The sequence below is a fragment of the Gigantopelta aegis genome, chromosome 10 (assembly GCF_016097555.1).
Source record: "Gigantopelta aegis isolate Gae_Host chromosome 10, Gae_host_genome, whole genome shotgun sequence".
NCBI classification, from domain to species: Eukaryota; Metazoa; Mollusca; class Gastropoda; order Neomphalida; family Peltospiridae; genus Gigantopelta; species Gigantopelta aegis.
In genome coordinates, this window is record NC_054708.1 from 34331627 (window position 1) to 34353971 (window position 22345).

General features: G+C 35.3%; 1 protein-coding gene across 1 annotated transcript in view; it reads left to right on the forward strand.

The window, feature by feature from the left end:
- LOC121384209 (protein neuralized-like) overlaps positions 1–21154 on the forward strand; it is a 53649-nt gene extending 32495 nt beyond the window's left edge. The window contains exons 5-6 of the mRNA XM_041514484.1: positions 15318–15437; positions 17985–21154. Of these exons, the coding sequence (XP_041370418.1) occupies positions 15318–15437; positions 17985–18472 (608 nt within the window). The 3' untranslated portion in view covers positions 18473–21154. The remainder of the gene's footprint in view (positions 1–15317; positions 15438–17984) is intronic.
- Positions 21155–22345: the final 1191 nt, after the last annotated feature.

A 22345-nucleotide genomic window follows, 5' to 3' on the forward strand; every position in this document is an offset into this window, starting at 1 on the left:
TAGTTTTGTGCAGACGACTTTAAAAGATTTATACAAGTACAAGATTATTCAGATTTTCGGTGTATTTTTGTATTTATACAAGAAATTTATGCAAGTAAGTATTAGATTTTCAGATGTAAAAAATATACCAATAAGTACATTCATGTTGTATTTGAAAAGTTCTGTTTATGTGATTATTAATCTTTTCAGATGTAAAAAATATACACAGTATGTTTTCATGTTGAATTTTGATACAGTTTTGTACAGACCACTTTAAAAGTTTATACAAGTACAAGATTATTAATCAGATTTTCAGATGTATAAAAATATACACAGTACATTCATGTTTGTTTTTAAAGCTAGTTTTGGGACATAGTTTATTTACAAGAAAAGAAAAGTTGTTGTATTGTAAAGTTTTTGTCTGCAGACACTTTAAAAGACTTATACAAGTATTATTATCCAGATGTATAAAAATATACACAGTTTAGTACATTCATGTAATAAAGCTACAGACGACTTTAAAAGATTTATACAAGTACAAGATTATTAATCCGATTTTCAGATGTATAAAAATATACACAGTATGTAGTACATTCATGTTGTATTTTGATAAAGCTAGTTTTGTAGCAGACCACTTTAAAAGATTTATACAAGTACAAGATTATTAATCAGATTTTCAGATGTATAAAAAATATACAGTATTTACAGTTTTGTCAACAACTTATTTATTACAAGATTATTAATCAGAAATGTATGTATGTAGTACATTCATAATAAAGCTAGTTTTGTCTGCAGACGACTTTAAAAGATTTATACAAGTACAAGATTATTAATCAGATATTAATCAGATTTGTCAGATGTATAAAAATATACACAGTATGTAGTACATTCATGTTGTATTTTGATAAAGCTAGTTTTGTCTGCAGACGACTTTAAAAGATTTATACAAGTACAAGATTATTAATCCGATTTTCAGATGTATAAAAATATACACAGTATGTAGTACATTCATGTTGTATTTTGATAAAGCTAGTTTTGTAGTTCAGACCACTTTAAAAGATTTATACAAGTACAAGATTATTAATCAGATTTTCAGATGTATAAAAATATACACAGTATGTAGTACATTCATGTTGTGTTTTGATAAAGCTAGTTTTGTCTGCAGACAACTTTAAAAGATTTATACAAGTACAAGATTATTAATCAGATTTTCAGATGTATAAAAATATACACAGTATGTAGTACATTCATGTTGTATTTTGATAAAGCTAGTTTTGTCTGCAGACGACTTTAAAAGATTTATACAAGTACAAGATTATTAATCAGATTTTCAGATGTATAAAAATATACACAGTATGTTGTATTTTGATAAAGCTAGTTTTGTCTACAGACGACTTTAAAAGATTTATACAAGTACAAGATTATTAATCAGATTTTCAGATGTATAAAAATATACACAGTATGTAGTACATTCATGTTGATATTTTGATAAAGCTAGTTTTGTAGTTCAGACCACTTTAAAAGATTTATCATATTTTCCTTTTGATTTATATTAGAATTGAGATAACTTTGAAGGCAAACAGGAAAAGGGTAGGGTGTTTGATGGCAGATATCCCAGTGGGAGTTCATGTTTATGACCACATTTAGGGGAAAGAATAATTTCAGCTAGAGTCAAACCTGTGATTAGCAGCCACCAAAGTGAGTATCAAAAACTGGCCTTTTAACACGTGTCTGCTTAATACAGGTCCATTTGTACTATATGTAATATTAGATGATTTTGGAGAATAAAATGTAGCTTCTTAACATAGGTGACCACTTTATACAGGTGGCTGTTAACGTAGGATTGACTGTATGTTATGTGGCATGATAGATGAGTGCAATCCCATGATATAACTCACAAATAAATCGTTATACTATAGTCCTTCCCACAGGGAATGCCTTTTGTCATTCTATGGAAGTTACTACAAGTTATTTATTTCTGAGCCAATTTTTTTTAAATTTCACACAAAAATAGTATTTTTTTTTTATTTCCAAAATACTTTTCTTACTGAAATTATTTACAATTTTTTTTTTTGTAGGAGGATAGGACAGACTATAGGTATTAAAATAATATAAAATATATATATATACATGTATATTTTTTTTTGATCTTGATTAGTTATGTTTGTCACTTTGATTTTAAACTTGTGTAAATATTTAATCTTTGTACCTGTAAATTGATTTGTTAAACTGAAAGTTATAAAAGTTTAGATCATTTGATAGTTTACATAATTCTGTTTATATTTTTGTCCAATAGCCAAGAAACAGTTTTAATTAATCTGTCGTTAATTTTTCCATTTCCTCATTGATAGTTTCTCACTACAATTATGTAGATCAGTTGATGGTTTCATCATTCTAACTATAGTGTGACCGGCCCCGGTGGCGTCATGGCAGGCCATCGGTCTACAGGCTGGTAGGTACTGGGTTCGGATCCCAGTCGAGGCATGGGATTTTTAATCCAGATACTGACTCCAAATCCTGAGTGAGTGCACCACAAAGCTCAATGGGTAGGTGTAAACCACTTGCACCGACCAGTGATCCATACCTGGTTCAACAAAGGCCATGGTTTGTGCTATCCTGCCTGTGGGAAGCGCAAATAAAAGATCCCTTGCTGCTAATCGGAAGAGTAGCCCATGTAGTGGTGACAGCGGGTGGTCCTTAACCATATGTCTAACGCCATATAACCGTAAATAAAATGTGTTGAGTGTATCATTAAATAAAACTTTTTTTCTTTTTTTTTCTAACTATAACACCAGTACTCTGTGCCATTAGGGGCAGGCTTTAGCTCAGTCGGTTGAGTGTCTCTTGAGATACTTGCATCTCAGGATCGAACCACCTCGGATCTATTGAACTAACTGGGTTTTTCTCATTCCAACCAGTGCACCACAATTGGTCAAAGGCTGTGGTAAGATCCCTTGCCACATTAGGAAAAATGTAGCGGGTTTCCTCTGATGACTCAGAATTACCAAATGTTTGACATCCAATAGCCAATGTGCTCTAGTGGTGTCACTAAACAAAGCAAACTTTAACTGTGCCAGTAGTACATGAGCATCAAAGGCCATGATATCCAAGCCTTGTTCCATGAGAAAATTTGAGGCGAGCTGAAGATCACTTTCCTGAAGTGGTCCAAGGCGAGCCGAAGAACACTTGCCTGAAATGGTCCAAGGCGAGCCAAAGATCACTCTCCTGGAATGGTCCAAGGCGAGCTGAAGATGACTCTCCTGGAGTGGTCCAAGGCGAGCTGAAGATGACTCGCCTGAAATGGTCTACGGCAAGCTGAAGATCACTCGCCTGAAATGGTCTAAGGCAAGCTGAAGATCACTCGCCTGGAATAGTCTAAGGCAAGCTGAAGATCACTTGCCTGGAATGGTCTACGGCAAGCTGAAGATCACTTGCCTGGAATGGTCTAAGGCAAGCTGAACTTCCATTCATTTAAAAAAAAAAACCTCCAAATAAACAAATACATTTTCACCAAAATGTGTTTACATTTTACTGTAGTGTCAGGTAAATTATACATAGATCAAAGCAATTGATATAAACAGATCATGTAAACATTTTCAACTGTTAGTTTTATTGTCTGTGACATAATGGGGTATTCCAGCAGATGGCAGCACACTGATGGGTCTGTGTATATTTAGCTGGCGCGGCTCTGGCAGTAGGTTTATCAGTTTAACTAAAGAGAGCTGATATAGTATGGAACTCTGCCAGGTACAGTGTACGGCTTCTCACAGAGCTGAGAGTATTTTCAGACCAGCCGCTAATTTGGTACCTCCAACTCAGAGAACCGATGCAGATAATGGGTTTAGACTTGAACCCGTCACTTCTGTTCGTGGGAATTCATTTTGCTGGCTCTTCACTGCTCATAGTAAAAATGATTTTGTTGTAGCATTTTCAGCAGTTTGGTGTATTTTGGTGGGAAAATTACTGAGAAGTGGGTACATAAACTGATAAAAAGATACTGACCCTCTTAGTGGATTCATGCTCGACAAACATTCATTCATTCATTCATATCTTATTAGGCTTTTGCTTTTTCAGCATTTTGGTATTGAAAAAAGTTTGTTTTATTTAATGACACCACTAGAGCACATTGATTTTTTATCTTATCAGCTATTGGACGTGAAACATATGGTCATTCTGACACTGTTTTTAAGAGGAAACCCACTGTCGCCACATAGGCTACTTTTTTATGACATGCAGCAAGGGATCTTTTATTTGCACCTCCCACAGGCAGGATACCACAAACCATGGCCTTTGTTGAACCAGTTATGGATCACTGGTCGGTGCAAGTGGCTTACACCTGCCCATTGAGCCTTGCGGAGTACTCACTCAGGGTTTGGAGTCAGTATCTGGATTAAAAATCCCATGCCTTGACTGGGATCTGAACCCAGTACCTACCAGCCTGTAGACCGATGGCCTAACTACGATGCCACCAAGGCCGGTTTTGGTATTGAAGTAAACTATACTCCATCCTATCCTCCTACACAATTTGTTTTTATATATAATTTCAGTCTGGTTTCAGTGTTCCCACTGGGTGAAAATTAAAGGAGGGTGGTCATGCAACACCCCAAACTTCAAAACAAACAAAAAAAAGGAGGGGGAGTTTGTTACCATATATCGTTGTGTTGGTCAACTTTGTGGAAAGACATACTCCTTATTTTGCCCCTCAGTATTTGATACAAAAAAGTTGATTCATCTTTTACATGTATGTACTGTTAGTTGAACTGGAGATGTTGTCGGTCTGACATTCACAGGCATTCGTTTTGCTGAACCGATCAAAGTTTTAATATTATTATTTTAATAAAGATTTCAAGATATATGAAAAACAATAAAGATTTTTGTAAAGTGATTCCCTAATGTGGGATAAAAAAAATTCTGTTCATTTTATTTCCATCTTCGTCAAATGATATCGCCAGCTGATAAAAACTAGTTTCCTTTTTGTAAAGGCAGTGTATATATTATTTGGCACACAAGATAAATGATTTTAATGATGAACATTACCACTTCCGTTGTTTTAATAAGCGGTGATATCAAACACAAATTAACAAGTTTCTAATGTTTTATAAAGAATTGCCAAATAAACAAATGACAGAAAGTAAAAATCATCAGTTACAAGCAATTAAATTTGCAATTGAGGACAAAATATTAGACGATAGTTAGTGGACACAAAAAACTAATTGACCGTTCTGATCACGTGACAGATTTGGAGCCAAATAAGTGGGGGTTTTCAGTCGGAGATTGCTGAATCGATAAAAAATAAAATGTTTTCCTTGCTCAAAGAAAAGATAACTTTCTTTATGTTTATCAAACATACAAATGGATACAGGTATGGGACAAAATAGAGGCCGTTAAAAATACTGTTAAATTATGTTACAGTAACTGTCATAAGCTTCTGAAGTTTTTTGTACACACTGTAGCTTTTTTCCTTCGATTTCCAGTGTGCAGACTGATTTTTAAAAAAACATTTTGTCGGGGAGGAAAAAAAGCAAAGATGGGTGCTGTAAAATATAATAGGGTGCAGGAAAATAAAGGAGTTCAGCAGAACGTGAAAGGATGGCGTCAAAATGCTTAAATGGAACAGCGAGAACACTGGGTTTGAAATAAGAGGAAAAGTAAAAGTGTTTTGGAAATAACAAAACCCCCATTATTTTGTTGTGGGAAGGACTATAGTAATGCATTATACGTATTTACAGTTTGTTATAATGATAAATGTGGGGGGTGGGGGGATGTAGCTCAGTGGTAAAGCACTCGCTTGATGCGCATTCAATCTAGGATCGATCCCCATTGGTGAGCCCATTGAGCTATTTCTCATTCCAGCCAGTGCACCATAACTTGTATATCAGAGGCCGTGGTATGTGCTATCCCGTCTGTGAGATGGGGCATATAAAAGATCCCTTGCTACTAATGAAAAAATGTTGCAGGTTTCCTCTCTAAGACTATATGTTAAAATTACCAAATGTTTGACATCCAATAGCTGATGATGCTCTAGTGGTGTCATTAAACAAAACAAACTTTGATAAATGTGGACACATTCAATGGGTTTGTACTCACTCCTAATTGATTTTATTTGAAACAGAACAGGTACATAAATACAAAACTAGAATCAGGCAAAATGTTATTAGCCAAATACATGTACATTGTTAACCAGGTATAAAAACAAAGTCAGACATGTGCACACATTTGTCTATTTAGCTTACAGACAATGTGTACCTTTCTTTGTTAGATATACATATGTAATGATAAATGTTATTAATTAATATTAGCAATCTTATAAAGTTTGATCTTTAGAACAGGTTCCGGTACTTGTAAAACACCACGAATGTTGTTTGTTTCTAAAATTGTTCTGAGTAAAACTTATGCATATGAATACTGTTACAACTGTCTCATATATTCAATTTGGTTTTTAAGTTTATAAAAATATTGTAGACATTTAAAAGATTGTGATTTGTTTTACTTCATTTATGCCTTCATTAAGTATAAACCGGCCTCAGTGGCGTCGTGGTTAGGCCATCGGTCTACAGGCTGGTAGGTACTGGGTTCGGATCCCAGTCGAGGCATGGGATTTTTAATCCAGATACCGACTCCAAGCGCAAATAAAAGATCCCTTGCTGCCTGTCGTAAAAGAGTAGCATATGTGGCAACAGCAGATTTCCTCTATAAAAAAAACAGTGTCAGAATGACCATATGTTTGACGTCCAATAGCCGATGATAAGATAAAAAATCAATTTGCTCTAGTGGCGTCGTTAAATAAAACAAACTTTACTTTTTTTCATTAAGTATATGTTGTTAAGAGAACTTATATTTGACATGTAGCTGCGTGTGTCGAGTGAAATATATAAATGTAAGTAAGAACAAACAGAGATCTATGATAATGTACCAGGTGTAATGTGGGATTTGCTTCGTCATTGTCGATATACAGTATAACCTCTCTAAACTGGACATCCAAGGGACCAAGTAAATTGTCCAGTTTTCAGAGGTGTACGTTTTTGGGTGGTTTGTATTGACACAACAGCTTTTGTCGTACTCTTGTCACTTGTTACTGCTAGCATTTTGTTCATGAAAGAAAGAAATGTTTTATTTAACGACACACTCAACACATTTTATTTACAGTTATATGGTGTCAGACATGGTTATGGACCACACAGATTTTGAGAGGAAACCAGCTGTTGCCACTACATGGGCTATTCTTTCCGATTAGCAGCAAGGGATCTTTTATTTGCGCTTCCCACAGGCAGGATAGGACAAACTATGGCCTTTGTTGAACAAGTTATGGATCACTGGTCGGTGCAAGTGGTTTATACCTACCCATTGAGCCTTGCGGAGCACTCACTCAGGGTTTGGAGTCGGTATTTGGATTAAAAATCACATGCCTCGACTGGGATCCAAACCCAGTACCTACCAGCCTGTAGACTGATGGCCTAACCACGACGCAACTGAGGCTGGGTTTTTTCATGAATACTCAGCATTACATATGTCTCATTTCTTGAAGTTGTATGGGTATGTTGCAATAAAAACATATTTCACTTAAGAGGTTTTAACATGTTGATATGGTAATATTGAGCTGGACATTTCCTGTTGAAAATCAACATTGGCAATGAAACGCTACAAACAACTGTTCAACACCACAATGCCAACATTATTTTTGTCCTACTCCTTATTTTGCTAGGTAAACATTTTTAAAAAGAAAACAAATTCATGTCACAGGAAGACAGTGGATTAAATTCATTGTTGTTTTGTCAATCTTTGAAGCAAACCATGAGGCTTGTTTGTGAACGAACATATTTGTGAAGGGCCTTTGATCACATTCATACATGTAACTTAATAGAAACAGCTAACTGAAACCCTACAACTACATTTACAGCAACAAACCTTCAAATTAAATAAACACAATACAATATGTAAAAGTATACAATAATTACTTAAATATCAAAGCTGCCAATTTATCTTAATTGTTATGAGAGAATTCCAGTTTTGAGCGGGTCTGGTGTTGAGGGGTTTTACCATATACAGTGAAACCTGTCTAAACCAGATCATGCCGGAAACCTAATATTAATCTGATTTAGACAGGATCCGGTGTTTAAAGGGTGGCGTTTTAGAATTTGGAAAATTCAGGACCATGAAACTTGGCTGGTTTTGACAGCATTCCGGTTTTTGAGGGTCTGGTTTAAACAGTTTTCACTGTATAATAGTGTCATGGTTTTTATTGATGAATAGCATACCAGGTTTACTGTGGAGTTTGCTTTGTCATTGTTCATTTAAATGTTGACCTAAATCTTAAAAATTGAATTGAATGAGATGTATGGAATAATAACTAAAATAGAAAACTGTCCAGTTTTTCTGACATTATTTAAAATCTTAGTAGGAACTATGGAGATTAGGGAGAAGTGTTATTATTTTTTAAATGTCCATCTTTATAATGATTTGCTGTTTAATTTTTAAATGGCCTACCATTATATATACTACATTTTGATCGAAACCTTGAGAAAAATACACTAAGAGTAATAAACGGCCTTTTAATTATTCAGTCGTCGAAAAGACAAAATAAAACCAAAATATAGTTTCCAGAATTTTTATGCATTTTATTTTTAATAGATTTTGTTTAAACTTGATGACATTACATACATGTGTAATAAACCTTAACATATGTATGAATATATATTACATATTTATTAATATATATATCAGCACAGCGGAGTCTTGTTAGTCTATATTGGTCGCTTAAATCCATTCAGTATTACTTGTTGCATAAATTAATAAATGGGGCGGGATGTAGCCCAGTGGAAAAGCACTCACTTGATGCACTGTTGGTCTGGGATTGATCCTCATCAGTGGCCCATTGGGCTACTTCTCGTTACAGCCAGTGCACCATGACTGGTATATCAAAGTTCATGGTATGTGCTATCCTGTCTGTGGGATGGTGCATATAAAAGTTCCCTTGCTACTAATGCTTTTTTTTTAGCAAGTTTCCTCTCTAAGACTAAATGTCAAAATTACCAAATGTTTGACATCCAATAGCCGATGATTAATAAATCAATGTGCTCTAGTGGTGTCACTAAACAAAACAACCTTTTAAAAAATTATTAAGCTAACTCTTCCTTGGCTAGCTGACATACATGTATGTTTACACAAGCAAACTTTAGTGAACAAGACAAAATAAACGTTATAGTATAAACAACATAAATGGATAGGCACCTTTAGATAAACTGTTTGCCTGACTACACAGTGATAGGGAAATAAATAAGACTGGAGGTGAGGTGTTTAGGAACACAAACATGTTTTTCTTGTTCTGATGAAAATTATGCTTGACCTAGATGTAGATGGAAAGGTACCACTATACACCAGGAGTGATCAGTTATAAATACAGGAGTTTTCAGTATGTGTACAAAACATACAGTATGTAATTCTGGCATCCACCAGACTTTTAAGGGAATGACATAGCCCAGTGCACTGCAGCTACTTGTAGTATAATGTATAGGTACATGTGTATATGTAGGTCAGGATAAACATAGTTATTGGTGTTTATTGAACTATAAAGCTGGTAAATCCTTTAGAACACAATTGTTCCTGTCATGGGTAAAACTCTCTGGTGAAGTCAGAGGTTGGGCCCACGACAGGCATGCTTGAATAGTTTTCTGATGGAAGCTTGCATTTCCCCATAAATATAGAATTATCTCACACACACCGTAAAAAGATCACTGTGCATAAAAACAACAACAGACAATCCTTAATTAAACCTGGCTTTTTGAAGATTTTTATGTGTCCAACTTTCAAAATGTGTCCAACTTTCTCAACTCATTTCCACTCAACTGCTCGGTCAAAACTCAAATGTAAGTCAATGTCTGGTGGAAGAAGAAGTTTGTTTTGTTTAACGACACCACTAGAGCACATTGATTAATTAATCATCCGCTATTGGATGACAAACATTTGTTTGGTAATTGCGACATATAGTCTTAGAGAAGAAACCTGCTACATTTCTCCACTAGTAGCAAGGGATCTTTTATATATATATATATATATATATATATATATATATATATATATATATATATATATATATATATGAAGAGTTTAGGCGCAAAACGCGATATATCCATTTTTCATTTTCAGTAAAAAAAACTAAAACATTATTGGCATTTATCGCGTTTTGATTAAAAAAGCTGGGATTTACCCAATACAATTTCATAAGGATCAATCACGTTTTGCAACAAATCAGCGGGCGTACGATTAGCCCTTACTGACATACAATAATGGCTTTAACTAAAAACTAGAAAGAAAATGGTTTATATCGCGTTTTGCACCTAAACTCTTCATACACACACACACACACACACACACACACACACACACATACATACACACATACACACACACACACATACACACACATTTTCCTACTTGCCCTATATTTTCTCAGCATGTTTAGGAACCAAAAGCTTTTTTTTTCTCTTTTGCCTACCGGTAAGCAATATATTTTTATTAGGTAATGAAAAGCCAGAATGTTCATGATCATCAGTTACCTGTTAATTTTTTTTAATTATGCAAATTATTCCATCTATAAGAAGCTAAAGTGGTTTGATATTTTCGTAAAATATCCTTTTAAACAACAATTTTATGAAAAAAGACCCACAATTCACTTTTGTTTGTATAGTCTAAATACTACTAGTACAATGTATAAGAATGCAAGTTAATGTATTTAGAATTCAAATGTTATATGAATAAAATAATTCTTCCCTAAATACAGTTTTTCACAAAGTATAAAAACAAACAAAACACTCGACTCTTTTTCCACAAAAGACTATTGACATAAATTGTACAATTTTGCCTGGAATACAGTCTGGCCTGTCCCAGGTACTGCTAAATGGTTTATGAGAAACACAGAAGCAGATACGCCTGCTTTGAGACGGGCAGGTTTCGGTTTTGTGCCTTCAGTTCCAAGGCTAAGCTGTTCCCACTCCAGACTGATGTAATCAAACCTTTCATAACTCAGAACTCTTCTACGGTTCAGACTTTTTCTCATTCTGTCAGGTGTAAGATACTAGTTTTCAAAGAACTGTTTTTTTCACAATGGAAGAATCGGAGTGTTCCAATTTTAAATTCACCCGACATCACTCTTATCATGGTAAGTAAGCTGCTGTAGTTACTTCCAGACTGAATTAATAATAATTTGTCCGTCATGGTGTTAATGATGATTTCAGTTTAAACACTCGGTTGTCCTTGACATGCTGGCTGTGAGATTGATGGATTATTGCAGGAGAAGAAAGACTTTTACTTTTACCATGTAGCACTAAGAAATCTTTTATATGTAATTTCCCCAGACACAATGGCATATACATGTACTAGAGCCTTTGGTGTATCTCATTGTGGCTTGCACCTCTTCATTTAACCTGCTAGTTCAGGCTTTGTGGAGGCTTGTTCTTCATGTAGATATATACATGTAGTATAATACTATTAATAGTCTATAACCAAGAGGTGATCTTGAAAACTTTGTAAAATAAGAGAAACATCGTTTAGCCAAGTTAAGTGCTGGGACAAATCCTGCTTAAGTTGGTGAGAATACTAGGTGATAAATGTCATTGATAGGTAGACATGCTGAATGTAAACACTTCTCTGACCAGGACATACATGTTCTCTGCACCGTAATCAAACCTAGAACAATTTAATTTAAATAATAGACAATTATTTGGTTAAACAACAACAATACATTTTTTTTTATGATAAACTCTTTTGAAGAAATATAACAATTTTCAATAGTTAAAAAAAAAGGTTTCTTTTGTTTAAATAGTGATCGGCTATAGGGTTGTCAAACATTTTGGTAATTCTGACTCGTAGTCATCAGAAGAAACCCGCTACATTTTTCCTAATGCAGCAAGGGATATTTTGTATGCACTTTTCCACAGACAGGAACACACATACTACGGCCTTTGCACTGGTTGGAACAAGACCAATTTTTTTTTTTAAATCAGTTGAGTGGATGCACCGAGATGCTTCGATCCTGCAATGCAAGCACTTCAAGTAAGCACTCAACCGACTGAACAATTTTCAATAGATACATTGTTTTGTCCATACATTAACCCATGTACTGAAATGATAATCAGAGTGTTTTCTTAGTTAATTGGTATTTTCTTTCTTTGGCCTGTACCTATGATTCCTGATTGGCGGGTGTATATTTGGAAGGTACCCAGTCACGGTAATTAATTACCGCTGTCTAGATACAAAAAAATGATGTGCCAGTTTTTATTAAGATCATCCCTAAAATGCAAATGGACATTATCAGCCGTCCTGCTTTATTACTGTAAATAATTCTGTAAAACCCTTTATTAAGTAGACATTCCCATCTAAAATCACAAAACTGACCAAATTTTACGTAGTCCCAAAGAAAAGAAAATTATCACTTGAGTATCGTGCGTGGTCGTTTTTACTCCATTAGGCCTAATAATATGCATTTTTTCTTTGGATTTTTTAAGAGAGAAAAATACTATAACTCCATTTCGGTCTGTATAACAGCTAGTTAACTTGATTGTGTATTCTGATAGTATACTGTATAATATCTCATTTACTTGATTGTGTGTACTATGTAACAGCTAGTTCACTTGATTGTGTGTATTCCAATTGTGTACTGTGTAACAGCTAGTTCACTTGATTGTGTGTATTCCAACTGTATACTGTGTAACAGCTTACGTACTGTCGGAAATAGAATAAAAATGATTTTCGTCTATTATTTCTTTCATATTAAACTGACATGTAAATGTTTTGTAAATACCTATTTAATGATACTCTACCTAATTTAGCATTTACTTGTTTGGGCTCTCATTGATGTACAAGGTAGTGTTTACTCTTGAAATTAAAATAAAGATGTTAAACAGGTGATTTGTGACCTTTATTGGAACAGACTATAACACATTTTGATCAATATGTGTCAATTTCATTTACCCTTAAACAAACTTTTAATTTAAAACTGCAAGTTAACTGATTATTTTGAATTGCAGCATAAATCAATTATGACAAGCATATTTATTGAGTATAAATTCAATGTAAGTACATTAGAAATTTACACAGTCTTGCAACCATTTAAAGGTGCTATATCACAGTTATATGCGAGCATCTGTTTGTGATAAAGATTCTCCAATAAAAATGTATTTTCTACCAGCAGATAAAATTATTTCCTATAATCATTGATGGGCATATTGTTAAAGGTATCTTCTTTAAATGTTAAATCAAAATTTAATAAAAAAAAAAAAAAATAAATTGCAGTAGCTATCATTGTGCAACATTGAGATGACACCTTTAATACCGGTATAATGGATCTCTCAGAATGGTTCTTGACAGTTGTGCTCATAAGTTATTTATAAATGACTACACATATTTTGTTTTGGAGAGGGATAGGGGTAAAACATCATCAGAAACAGTCCCTCACATATTGTAACAGCAATGAAATTGACACATGTTGACCAAAATTTGTTATAGTCTGTTCCAATAAAGTGCACAGATCACCTGTTTACTGACATTTTTCTTTTAATTTCAAGAGTAAACACCACCTTGAACATCAATGAGAGCCCAAACAAGTAAATGCTAAATTAGGTAGACTATCATTAAATAGATATTTATAAAATATTTATTTGTCAGTTTAATATGTAAGAAATAATCGACGAAAATCATTTTTATTCTATTTCCGACAGTACTATAGTTTACTTGATTGTGTGTATTCCAACTGTATACTGTATAACAGCTAGTTCACTTGATTGTGTGTATTCCGATTGTGTACTGTATAACAGCTAGTTCACTTGATTGTGTGTATTCCGATTGTGTACTGTATAACAACTAGTTCACTTGAGTGTGTGTATTCTGATTGTGTACTGTGCAACAGCCAGTTCACTTGATTGTGTGTATTCTGATTGTGTACTGTATAACAGCTAGTTCACTTGATTGTGTGTATTCTGATTTGGTACTGTATTAAGCTAGTTCACTCGATTGTGTGTATTCTGATTGTGTGTATTCTGATTGTGTACTGTATAACAGCTAGTTCACTTGATTATTTGTATTCCAATTGTGTACTGTGTAACAGCTTGTTCTTTTGATTATGTGTATTCCAACTGTGTACTGTATAACAGCTAGTTCACTTGATTGTGTGTATTCTGATTGTGTACTGTATAACAGCTAGTTCACTTGATTATTTGTATTCCAATTGTGTACTGTGTAACAGCTTGTTCTTTTGATTATGTGTATTCCAACTGTGTACTGTATAACAGCTAGTTCACTTGATTGTGTGTATTCTGATTGTGTACTGTATAACAGCTAGTTCACTTGATTATTTGTATTTCAATTGTGTAATGTGTAACAGCTTGTTCTTTTGATTATGTGTATTCCAACTGTGTACTGTATAACAGCTAGTTCACTTGATTGTGTGTATTCTGATTGTGTACTGTATAACAGCTAGTTCACTTGATTATTTGTATTTCAATTGTGTAATGTGTAACAGCTTGTTCTTTTGATTATGTGTATTCCAACTGTGTACTGTATAACAGCTAGTTCACTTGATTGTGTGTATTCTGATTGTGTACTGTATAACAGCTAGTTCACTTGATTTTGTGTATTCTGATTGTGTACTGTATAACAGCTAGTTCACTTGATTATTTGTATTTCAATGTGTAATGTGTAACAGCTTGTTCTTTTGATTATGTGTATTCCAACTGTGTACTGTATAACAGCTAGTTCACTTGATTGTGTGTATTCTGATTGTGTACTGTATAACAGCTAGTTCACTTGATTATTTGTATTTCAATTGTGTAATGTGTAACAGCTTGTTCTTTTGATTATGTGTATTCCAACTGTGTACTGTATAACAGCTAGTTCACTTGATTGTGTGTATTCTGATTGTGTACTGTATAACAGCTAGTTCACTTGATTGTGTGTATTCTGATTGTGTACTGTATAACAGCTAGTTCACTTGATTGTGTGTATTCTGATTGTGTACTGTATAACAGCTAGTTCACTTGATTGTGTGTATTCTGATTGTGTACTGTATAACAGCTAGTTCACTTGATTATTTGTATTTCAATTGTGTAATGTGTAACAGCTTGTTCTTTTGATTATGTGTATTCCAACTGTGTACTGTATAACAGCTAGTTCACTTGATTGTGTGTATTCTGATTGTGTACTGTATAACAGCTAGTTCACTTGATTTTGTGTATTCTGATTGTGTACTGAATAACAGTTCACTTGATTGTGTGTATTCTGATTGTGTATTTTATAACATCTCATTCACTTGATTGTGTGTATTCTGATTGTGTACTATTATTTTGCAGGTGAGGTGAGGTATTCTCGTAATAATCACAAGGTTTCTACTCTGATGCACGTTGATAGGACTCTTCCACTTTGGGCCTTCTTTGATGTGTACGGCAATGTACAGAAAGTTAAATTGCTGGGTATGTACTGTCATGTATACATTCATGAAGTAATCTGTATATTCACAAATTGCATGTTTGAAAAATTGTGATACTCTCTTTTCATTTCATTTCAACATATTTTCGTGCTTATATCCAATTAAGGTTCCAGCACGCTGTCCTGGGCACACACCTCAGATATCTGGGCCATCTGTCCAGGACAGTGGGTTAGTTGTTAGTGGTTAGTGAGAGAAAAGAGTGTGTAGTGGTCTTACACCTAACCATTTAGTTGTTAAAACTCACTCTGGGTGGGAGCCGGTACCGGGCTGCGAACCCAGTACCTACCAGACTTATATCCGATGGCTTAACCATGACACCACCAAGGCCAGTTATGATATCATTTAAGATAACAGCAAAACAATTAAAGAGCATATATTTTTGTTATGCATATTATTGGCTGATTTTTAGGCGTTATTCTTTTTGCTTTAATTTGCCTTTGTTGAAATAATTTCCTGGGAAAATTCTGGTGGAGTTAGTTGTAGGTTTATAATCATACAAGAACAACATGAGTATATCTTTCATATATTTATTCTTTGGCACAAACGGGGTGCAGTTGTAGTTGCTATGAGTTTTACTGTGGGATACATGAATCTGTCACACAACTGCACCCAATGCTTGAACGGAAATGTAAAGAGAACTACTGACACCATATAAAAGTAAAAAAATGGGTTTAGAAGTTGATAGAAATATATGACTGCAAGATCAGTCACGAGTGACCTCAGCCGACAGTGTCTTTAATTGTTTACTGCAAGATCAGTCACGAAAGTGACCTCAGCTGACAGTGTAATTGTTTACAAACTGCAAGATCAGTCATGAGAGTGACCTCAGCCAACAGTGTAATTGTTTACAAACTGCAAGATCCGTCATGGCATGACTTCAGCCGGCAGTGTGTGTTACCCTGGGCGGAGCCCAGCCTGATAGGTTTGGTGGTCCGCCAGCCGGTTACGATCCACATTACTTTTCCTAATACCTACATACTAATTATAACTGAGTTACATTTAACTCAACATCTGTACTTATAATAACTAATAACTACATGTATATAGAAACATTTATAAACATACACACATACATATGTATAACCATATAGAAACTACCAACAAAAAAATATATTTATCCATATAATATATACATGTAAGATGGAAAATATTCTTGGGGGCAAGTGAAAGTTCCCTCAACTCTTAAATAGCCTGTACCAAATATCTTATTTATAAGGTGGATGCATGGAGATGGTGGTTAGACATTTTTAAAAAACACTCTTACTAATATGCATGACCATGAAGCACAGAATATGAACGACTATTTGCAATCTGCAAATCTGCAATCTGCAAATCTCTGGATATGAGCATGGGATACTTGTGTCTGATTGGCTGAGATTGTGTGGCCCTGCATGTATATGTAAATATCTGTATATGTAGCTTCGGTAGGGAGCGCACAGAATAGGCGTTCTCGAATCAGATTGGTTACGGTGGTTACGATGCAAAAATTATATAAATAACTGTGAAAGTAGCTCTCAAATAGGGATTCGTTGTACATGTTTGGAGGGCATTTGGAGGGCATGTTCGTGTGCATTATAAACTCAATTTGAAGTAAAATTTCAAATAATAACTGTAATGAACAATTAGACAGGTGCCCAGGCATTCAACTAAAGTTGCCTTGAGCCCAAGTTAAAAAGTCATCAGGCATTTGTGTGGTCAGTCCATGAGAAAAAACAGTCATTAAAAATGTGTGCACTTTGTTTTCAGAAAGACAAAGCATACAGTTACTGATTCTGTGTGTTTGTGTTTTGACAGTAACAAGGGGTGGAATGTAGCTCAGTGGTAGAGCACTTGTCTAAGGTTACAATGGGTCACAACATCAATCACCTTCTAGGGACTCCCCCCCCCCCCCCCCCCCCCATCCATAAATGGTAGATCAAGGATCATGCTGTTTATCATCCATTAAAGGCTTTTGTAGGAGATATCGCTAGCACTATAATTTTGATTGGTCAAATTTTAATCACAAGACAATGTTTTGTTACGTCACTGTGTTTGTTTCAGAGCTAAACCTACCATTAGTGACGTCACGCCACTGTCGTTCTGCTAGTTAACGAGTCTACCGCTGCCAAATATAGTGACATTCAACCCACATTACTGACATTGTTTACAACTACTGTCGCAAATGAAAACAATGATAATGGATGATAAAAAGAATACCCCCCTCGTGTCTTGTGATATCATAATTTATCAGCACTCGTTGATAAAAGTATAAAATACTTTTCTCAACTTGTGCTGATAAATTATATCATAAGACACTCGTGGAGTATCCTCTATGTACTCTCCTGCCTATGTGACAGTGTATATAAAAGATCCCTTACTGCTTTGTCACTACGAGTATCCTATAAAGAGGTAGCAAGTTTTCTTTCTTTTTTCTCTCAAGTAAGACTCAGAATAACAAATATATTAGACATCACATAGCCATAGTTTAAAAAATGCTGAGATGTTATTAAACAAATATTTTGCTTCTTTTTTTCCCCCCCCCCTTTGACAGGAGCAGCCAATTCTTCCAGTATCGCCCCCCGTGCAGGACTGCCCCGGTCTCGATCCACTTCGGACTACCCAGGACTGACCGTGTCTCTACCGCCCCGGTCTCCCAACACCTCGCCAGACATCCCTCCACGGCGCCCACCTCCCCCCAGCGGACCTCACGTGTTCCGGAGCGTCAGCGTGCCGGCAGCACAGACGCCGATGTCTCCGACAACGGCTGCTTCACCCACGTTGCCATGCATCCCGCAGCAACACGCCATGTCGATGCCGACGTCCCCAGTGGACTCGGGCCGGAGCAGTGACTGCCTGCTGCTGGACGAGACCAACGAGTGCAAGGTGTGCTGCGAGCAGCCCGTCAACTGCGTGCTCTACACGTGCGGACACATGTGCATGTGCTACAGCTGCGCCATGGCCGTCAAGGTGCAGAAGGGTGGGCTCTGCCCCATCTGCCGCCAGCCCATACAGGACGTTATCAAGACGTACAGGTCATGATGCAGGGCTCCTCTGGTCTCCCTGTGGAACTGTGCATGTATAAGAACCCCCATGGAAACGTGTGTATAAGATCTGTCGGAGTTTCATGGAAACGTGTGTATAAGATCTGTCGGAGTTCCATGGAAACGTGTATAATATCTGTAAGAACCCCATGGAAATATCTATATAAGATGTGTTGGAAAGTTTACTGGGGGTTTTCTGTGCACAGTTTTATATCGACAACCGTCTCTCATTGGGTGTTTCTCACCTAAATGTATATTTGAGATAGACAGAAAGAGAGAGGATTTTGTCACAGATATAAAGATGATGATGGATGTAATTTGTGTACATGTATACATGTGTTAATTTGTTACTTTTACCAAGATGAATTATGGCACGAAGGTTCATGTTTCGAAAGCCCAAAAGAAGGTGATTATGCAAGTTGAGAAGGTGAAATGTAAAATCAAGTTGCATGAAATACACAACTTGGAAATATACACTGTGTTCATTTCACTTTACAAAGACTCAAATATTTACACTTCCAACTATAAGATTTTATAGGAATGAAGTTATCTTTTTTCTGATTTATAGAATTCAGTTACGTACAAACATATTGATACGTGGAACTTTAGCTGGTTGAATAAAGTACATTCTGGAATAGATTAAATATATGCAGGCCCTATTTTAACACAGCAGCTACATGTAGTGGAGACATTTAGCAAGTTGTTCTCATGTGACTCTTCCTTTGAGAAGCAATGCCGCCATAGTTTATCATGACATGAAATCCAGTCTTAGTGATTCATTCTGTGAGATGACCAGCAAAAATAACCATCAAATACACTGAAAGCCATTGTTAGCTGTTTAAAAAGCAACAATTTTGCCATCACTTTAACTGCCTTTAATAATATTTGATGTTGATTAAATTTAAAACAATGGGCCAAATTTATGAAGCTTGTTTTTCAAGCATTGTAAATGGTTGTGGTTATATGCGTGTAAGACCATGAATGTTTTATTGAACGACACACTCCACACATTTTATTTACGGTTATATGGCGTCGGACGTATGGTTAAGGATCATACAGATATTGCGAGAGGAAACCTGCTGTCGCCACTTCATGGGCTACTATTTTTGATCAGCAGCAATGCGTGTAAGACATAAACAGGCTGTGTAAGTTCGGCCCAATATGTGCACAGTCTTTCTTGACATGTGGTAACCTCCTGGTAACGAGAACCACAGTTGTCGACTTACTTCGATGCCTGTATGCATTATTATTAAGTTACATTAAAATACATAGGTGTCCCGCAGGGATATTCACAATTCAATAGCACCAGATTGCACTGGTCGGGCTGCTGGTTCTTCCTTGTACTTACAGTGTGGGCAGTCCCGTCTTCCATCTACCCTAACCCTTTTTTCTGTCCTAGATGGAGGAGTCGGCCAAGGCCGGCACCTGCACTCATAACGGCTTGTTCTGAATGTGCACTTAAACCCTATGAACTAACCTGACCTGGTAAAAAAATTGTAATCTCTTTCTATATGGCATATTTGATTATTAAGCAGAATCGCTGTGGACAAAAACTATACAGTAAAGTGAAACGATGTGCCTTGTAGCAGTGTTTAATGATTTTGTGCAAACATAGTCTTATGCAAATTGAATTTTTTTTTTTTTTTTTTTTTTATATGTATTTAGGAAACAGTTAACATTCTTTGCAGTGTGTTTATTTCCTAACAACAAAACAGTAAATTTTGGATGAGATAATATGTGATAAATATCACAGATTTTATTCTAAATAAATTCATTAGAACATTTGTTACAACTGCACAGCTCTAAATGACTGCTTCAATATTCTTCGTTTGAATACATGTAATTATCCCCCTTTAATGACTGTTTTGTAAATGTAATGGACCAGTTATTTTGGTCTGTCATTTTTTTTTTTTTTTTTTTTTTTTTCTTTTCTTTTTTCATTTTATGGCAAGCATGCATTACTAGAATAACTTGAGCTTTCATGGCTATTTTTGTAATAATATATACCGTAGTTTGTATCTTTTCTTGGCTGTGAGACCTAATTGCTTCTTTGCTGTTTAGTTTGAGATTATAATCTGTCATAAGTCATATTTGGCAAATCAAAGTCAAATTACTTCATCAGTTTTTCATATGTTAGGAGGAGGAGGGGTCAGAGTTTTAAATGCAATAAATATACCAATATATATTTGATGTAAATTTATCTTTTAAAGATTGATTGTATGTGTATGTGTGACTGAGATTTGGGACATATTGTGTGGGGGTATTGGGTTGTGGGGTTGTTTGTGGGGGGGGGGGGGGGTCTAAAATCACAAATATTTTCATTAGCATTTTGTTTTTGACAACTTTTACAAATGAGAAGGTATGGAGTGTCATCATGATAGTTTTTACTTGATTTACAAATACAATGTACTTTTTACAAAAATGAAATCTGAAAACCAGGTAAATTGAATATTATAGATAATCATAACAGCAAGTTGTTACAGGGACATCGGAGATGGTAAATCAGGGTCTATTGACAGCTGAAAATGGACCAGAGAGCACATAGAAACCAGATGATTTTGAGACCCATTTAATTAAGTGGACCTCAAACTCCACCCAGAAGTCTTGGGCCTGATCTTTTTCAAAAAATATTTCTGGCAGCCATGTTGTTATAGTCAATAAAATACATTTAATAAAATAATTATCTTCTTTTTTTAAGTTTCATTGTACAGTGAATATGATTTTTCATTTCATCAAAGTTTTAGTTTTTTAGTCATGGCAGCTGAATCACACACACCAAACACACCACACACACATATCTGGTGAAGTGAGCTCTGATTTTTGCCGTGTAATAGCTGACTATTCAAGTGTCTTAAATACCATCTTGGGAGAAGGGTTGGCCAATACATGGAGTTAACAAAACTTCTTTTTTTAAAATACTAGACAATTGCAGAGTGTATGGAAACGCAACACTGATGAAAAACTGTTGGCAGTTCCAGGCTTCAAATCTTACCATTATGTAATTTAACCAGTGTTCTTAAAGGGACAGACTCTAGTTTGAACCCGTGAAAATTAACACTAAGTTTAGTTAATCTACAAACCTGTAACACATTTGGATAAAGTTACAATTGAGTGAAACACGAGTCTGTGACTTTGAAATGGTGAAATACCCTCTAAAAATAGACTAAAACTCGACTCCATAACTGTTACTTCTCAGACGCATGTGCATTTTAAAAAATATGAGAAATGCATTTTGTGATATTAAAAAGACCAGGATGATCAAAAACACTCCAAATGTACGGAAATGGATAATATAAACAATAAAATCTCAATAAAGTATGATTTCAGTTGTCAAAAACGGCTCTTAATAGTGATAAAAATGAGCCTTAGTGTTTGAAAACTAGAGTATGTCCCTTTAATAGCATCTATAAAATCTGATCACATCACCAAAACAAATACCCACAATCACAGCTCACACTGGAACAAAGGTTGGTTTAGCCAATTTTCAGATTATGTACATCTATATCGAGTATTTCCTTCAAAACTATTAAAACGTGGTTAATTTAAGGAATATTTTATTAGCCAAAACCTAAATGTTGTAGCCACTTTGAATAAGGCTAATTTGGGAATGGACAGGGTTAGCTCTGCACAATTCACTGTAAGACGGATGGACATTATCTCAATTTATCTATATTTGTGTCTAAATTAAATGCATAAACGTGGAGTTGGCGTTTACCTTATAGATACCTTTTTTGTACACGATATTGAGGAGCAAAGTCAGGCCCGTACGCAGGGTGTGTGTGCGAGGGGTGTGTACACACACTCCTATAGTCTGCCAAAGTCCATCCATGGATGTGGATGTATAAAATTTGACATGCCCCCGGACCCCCCT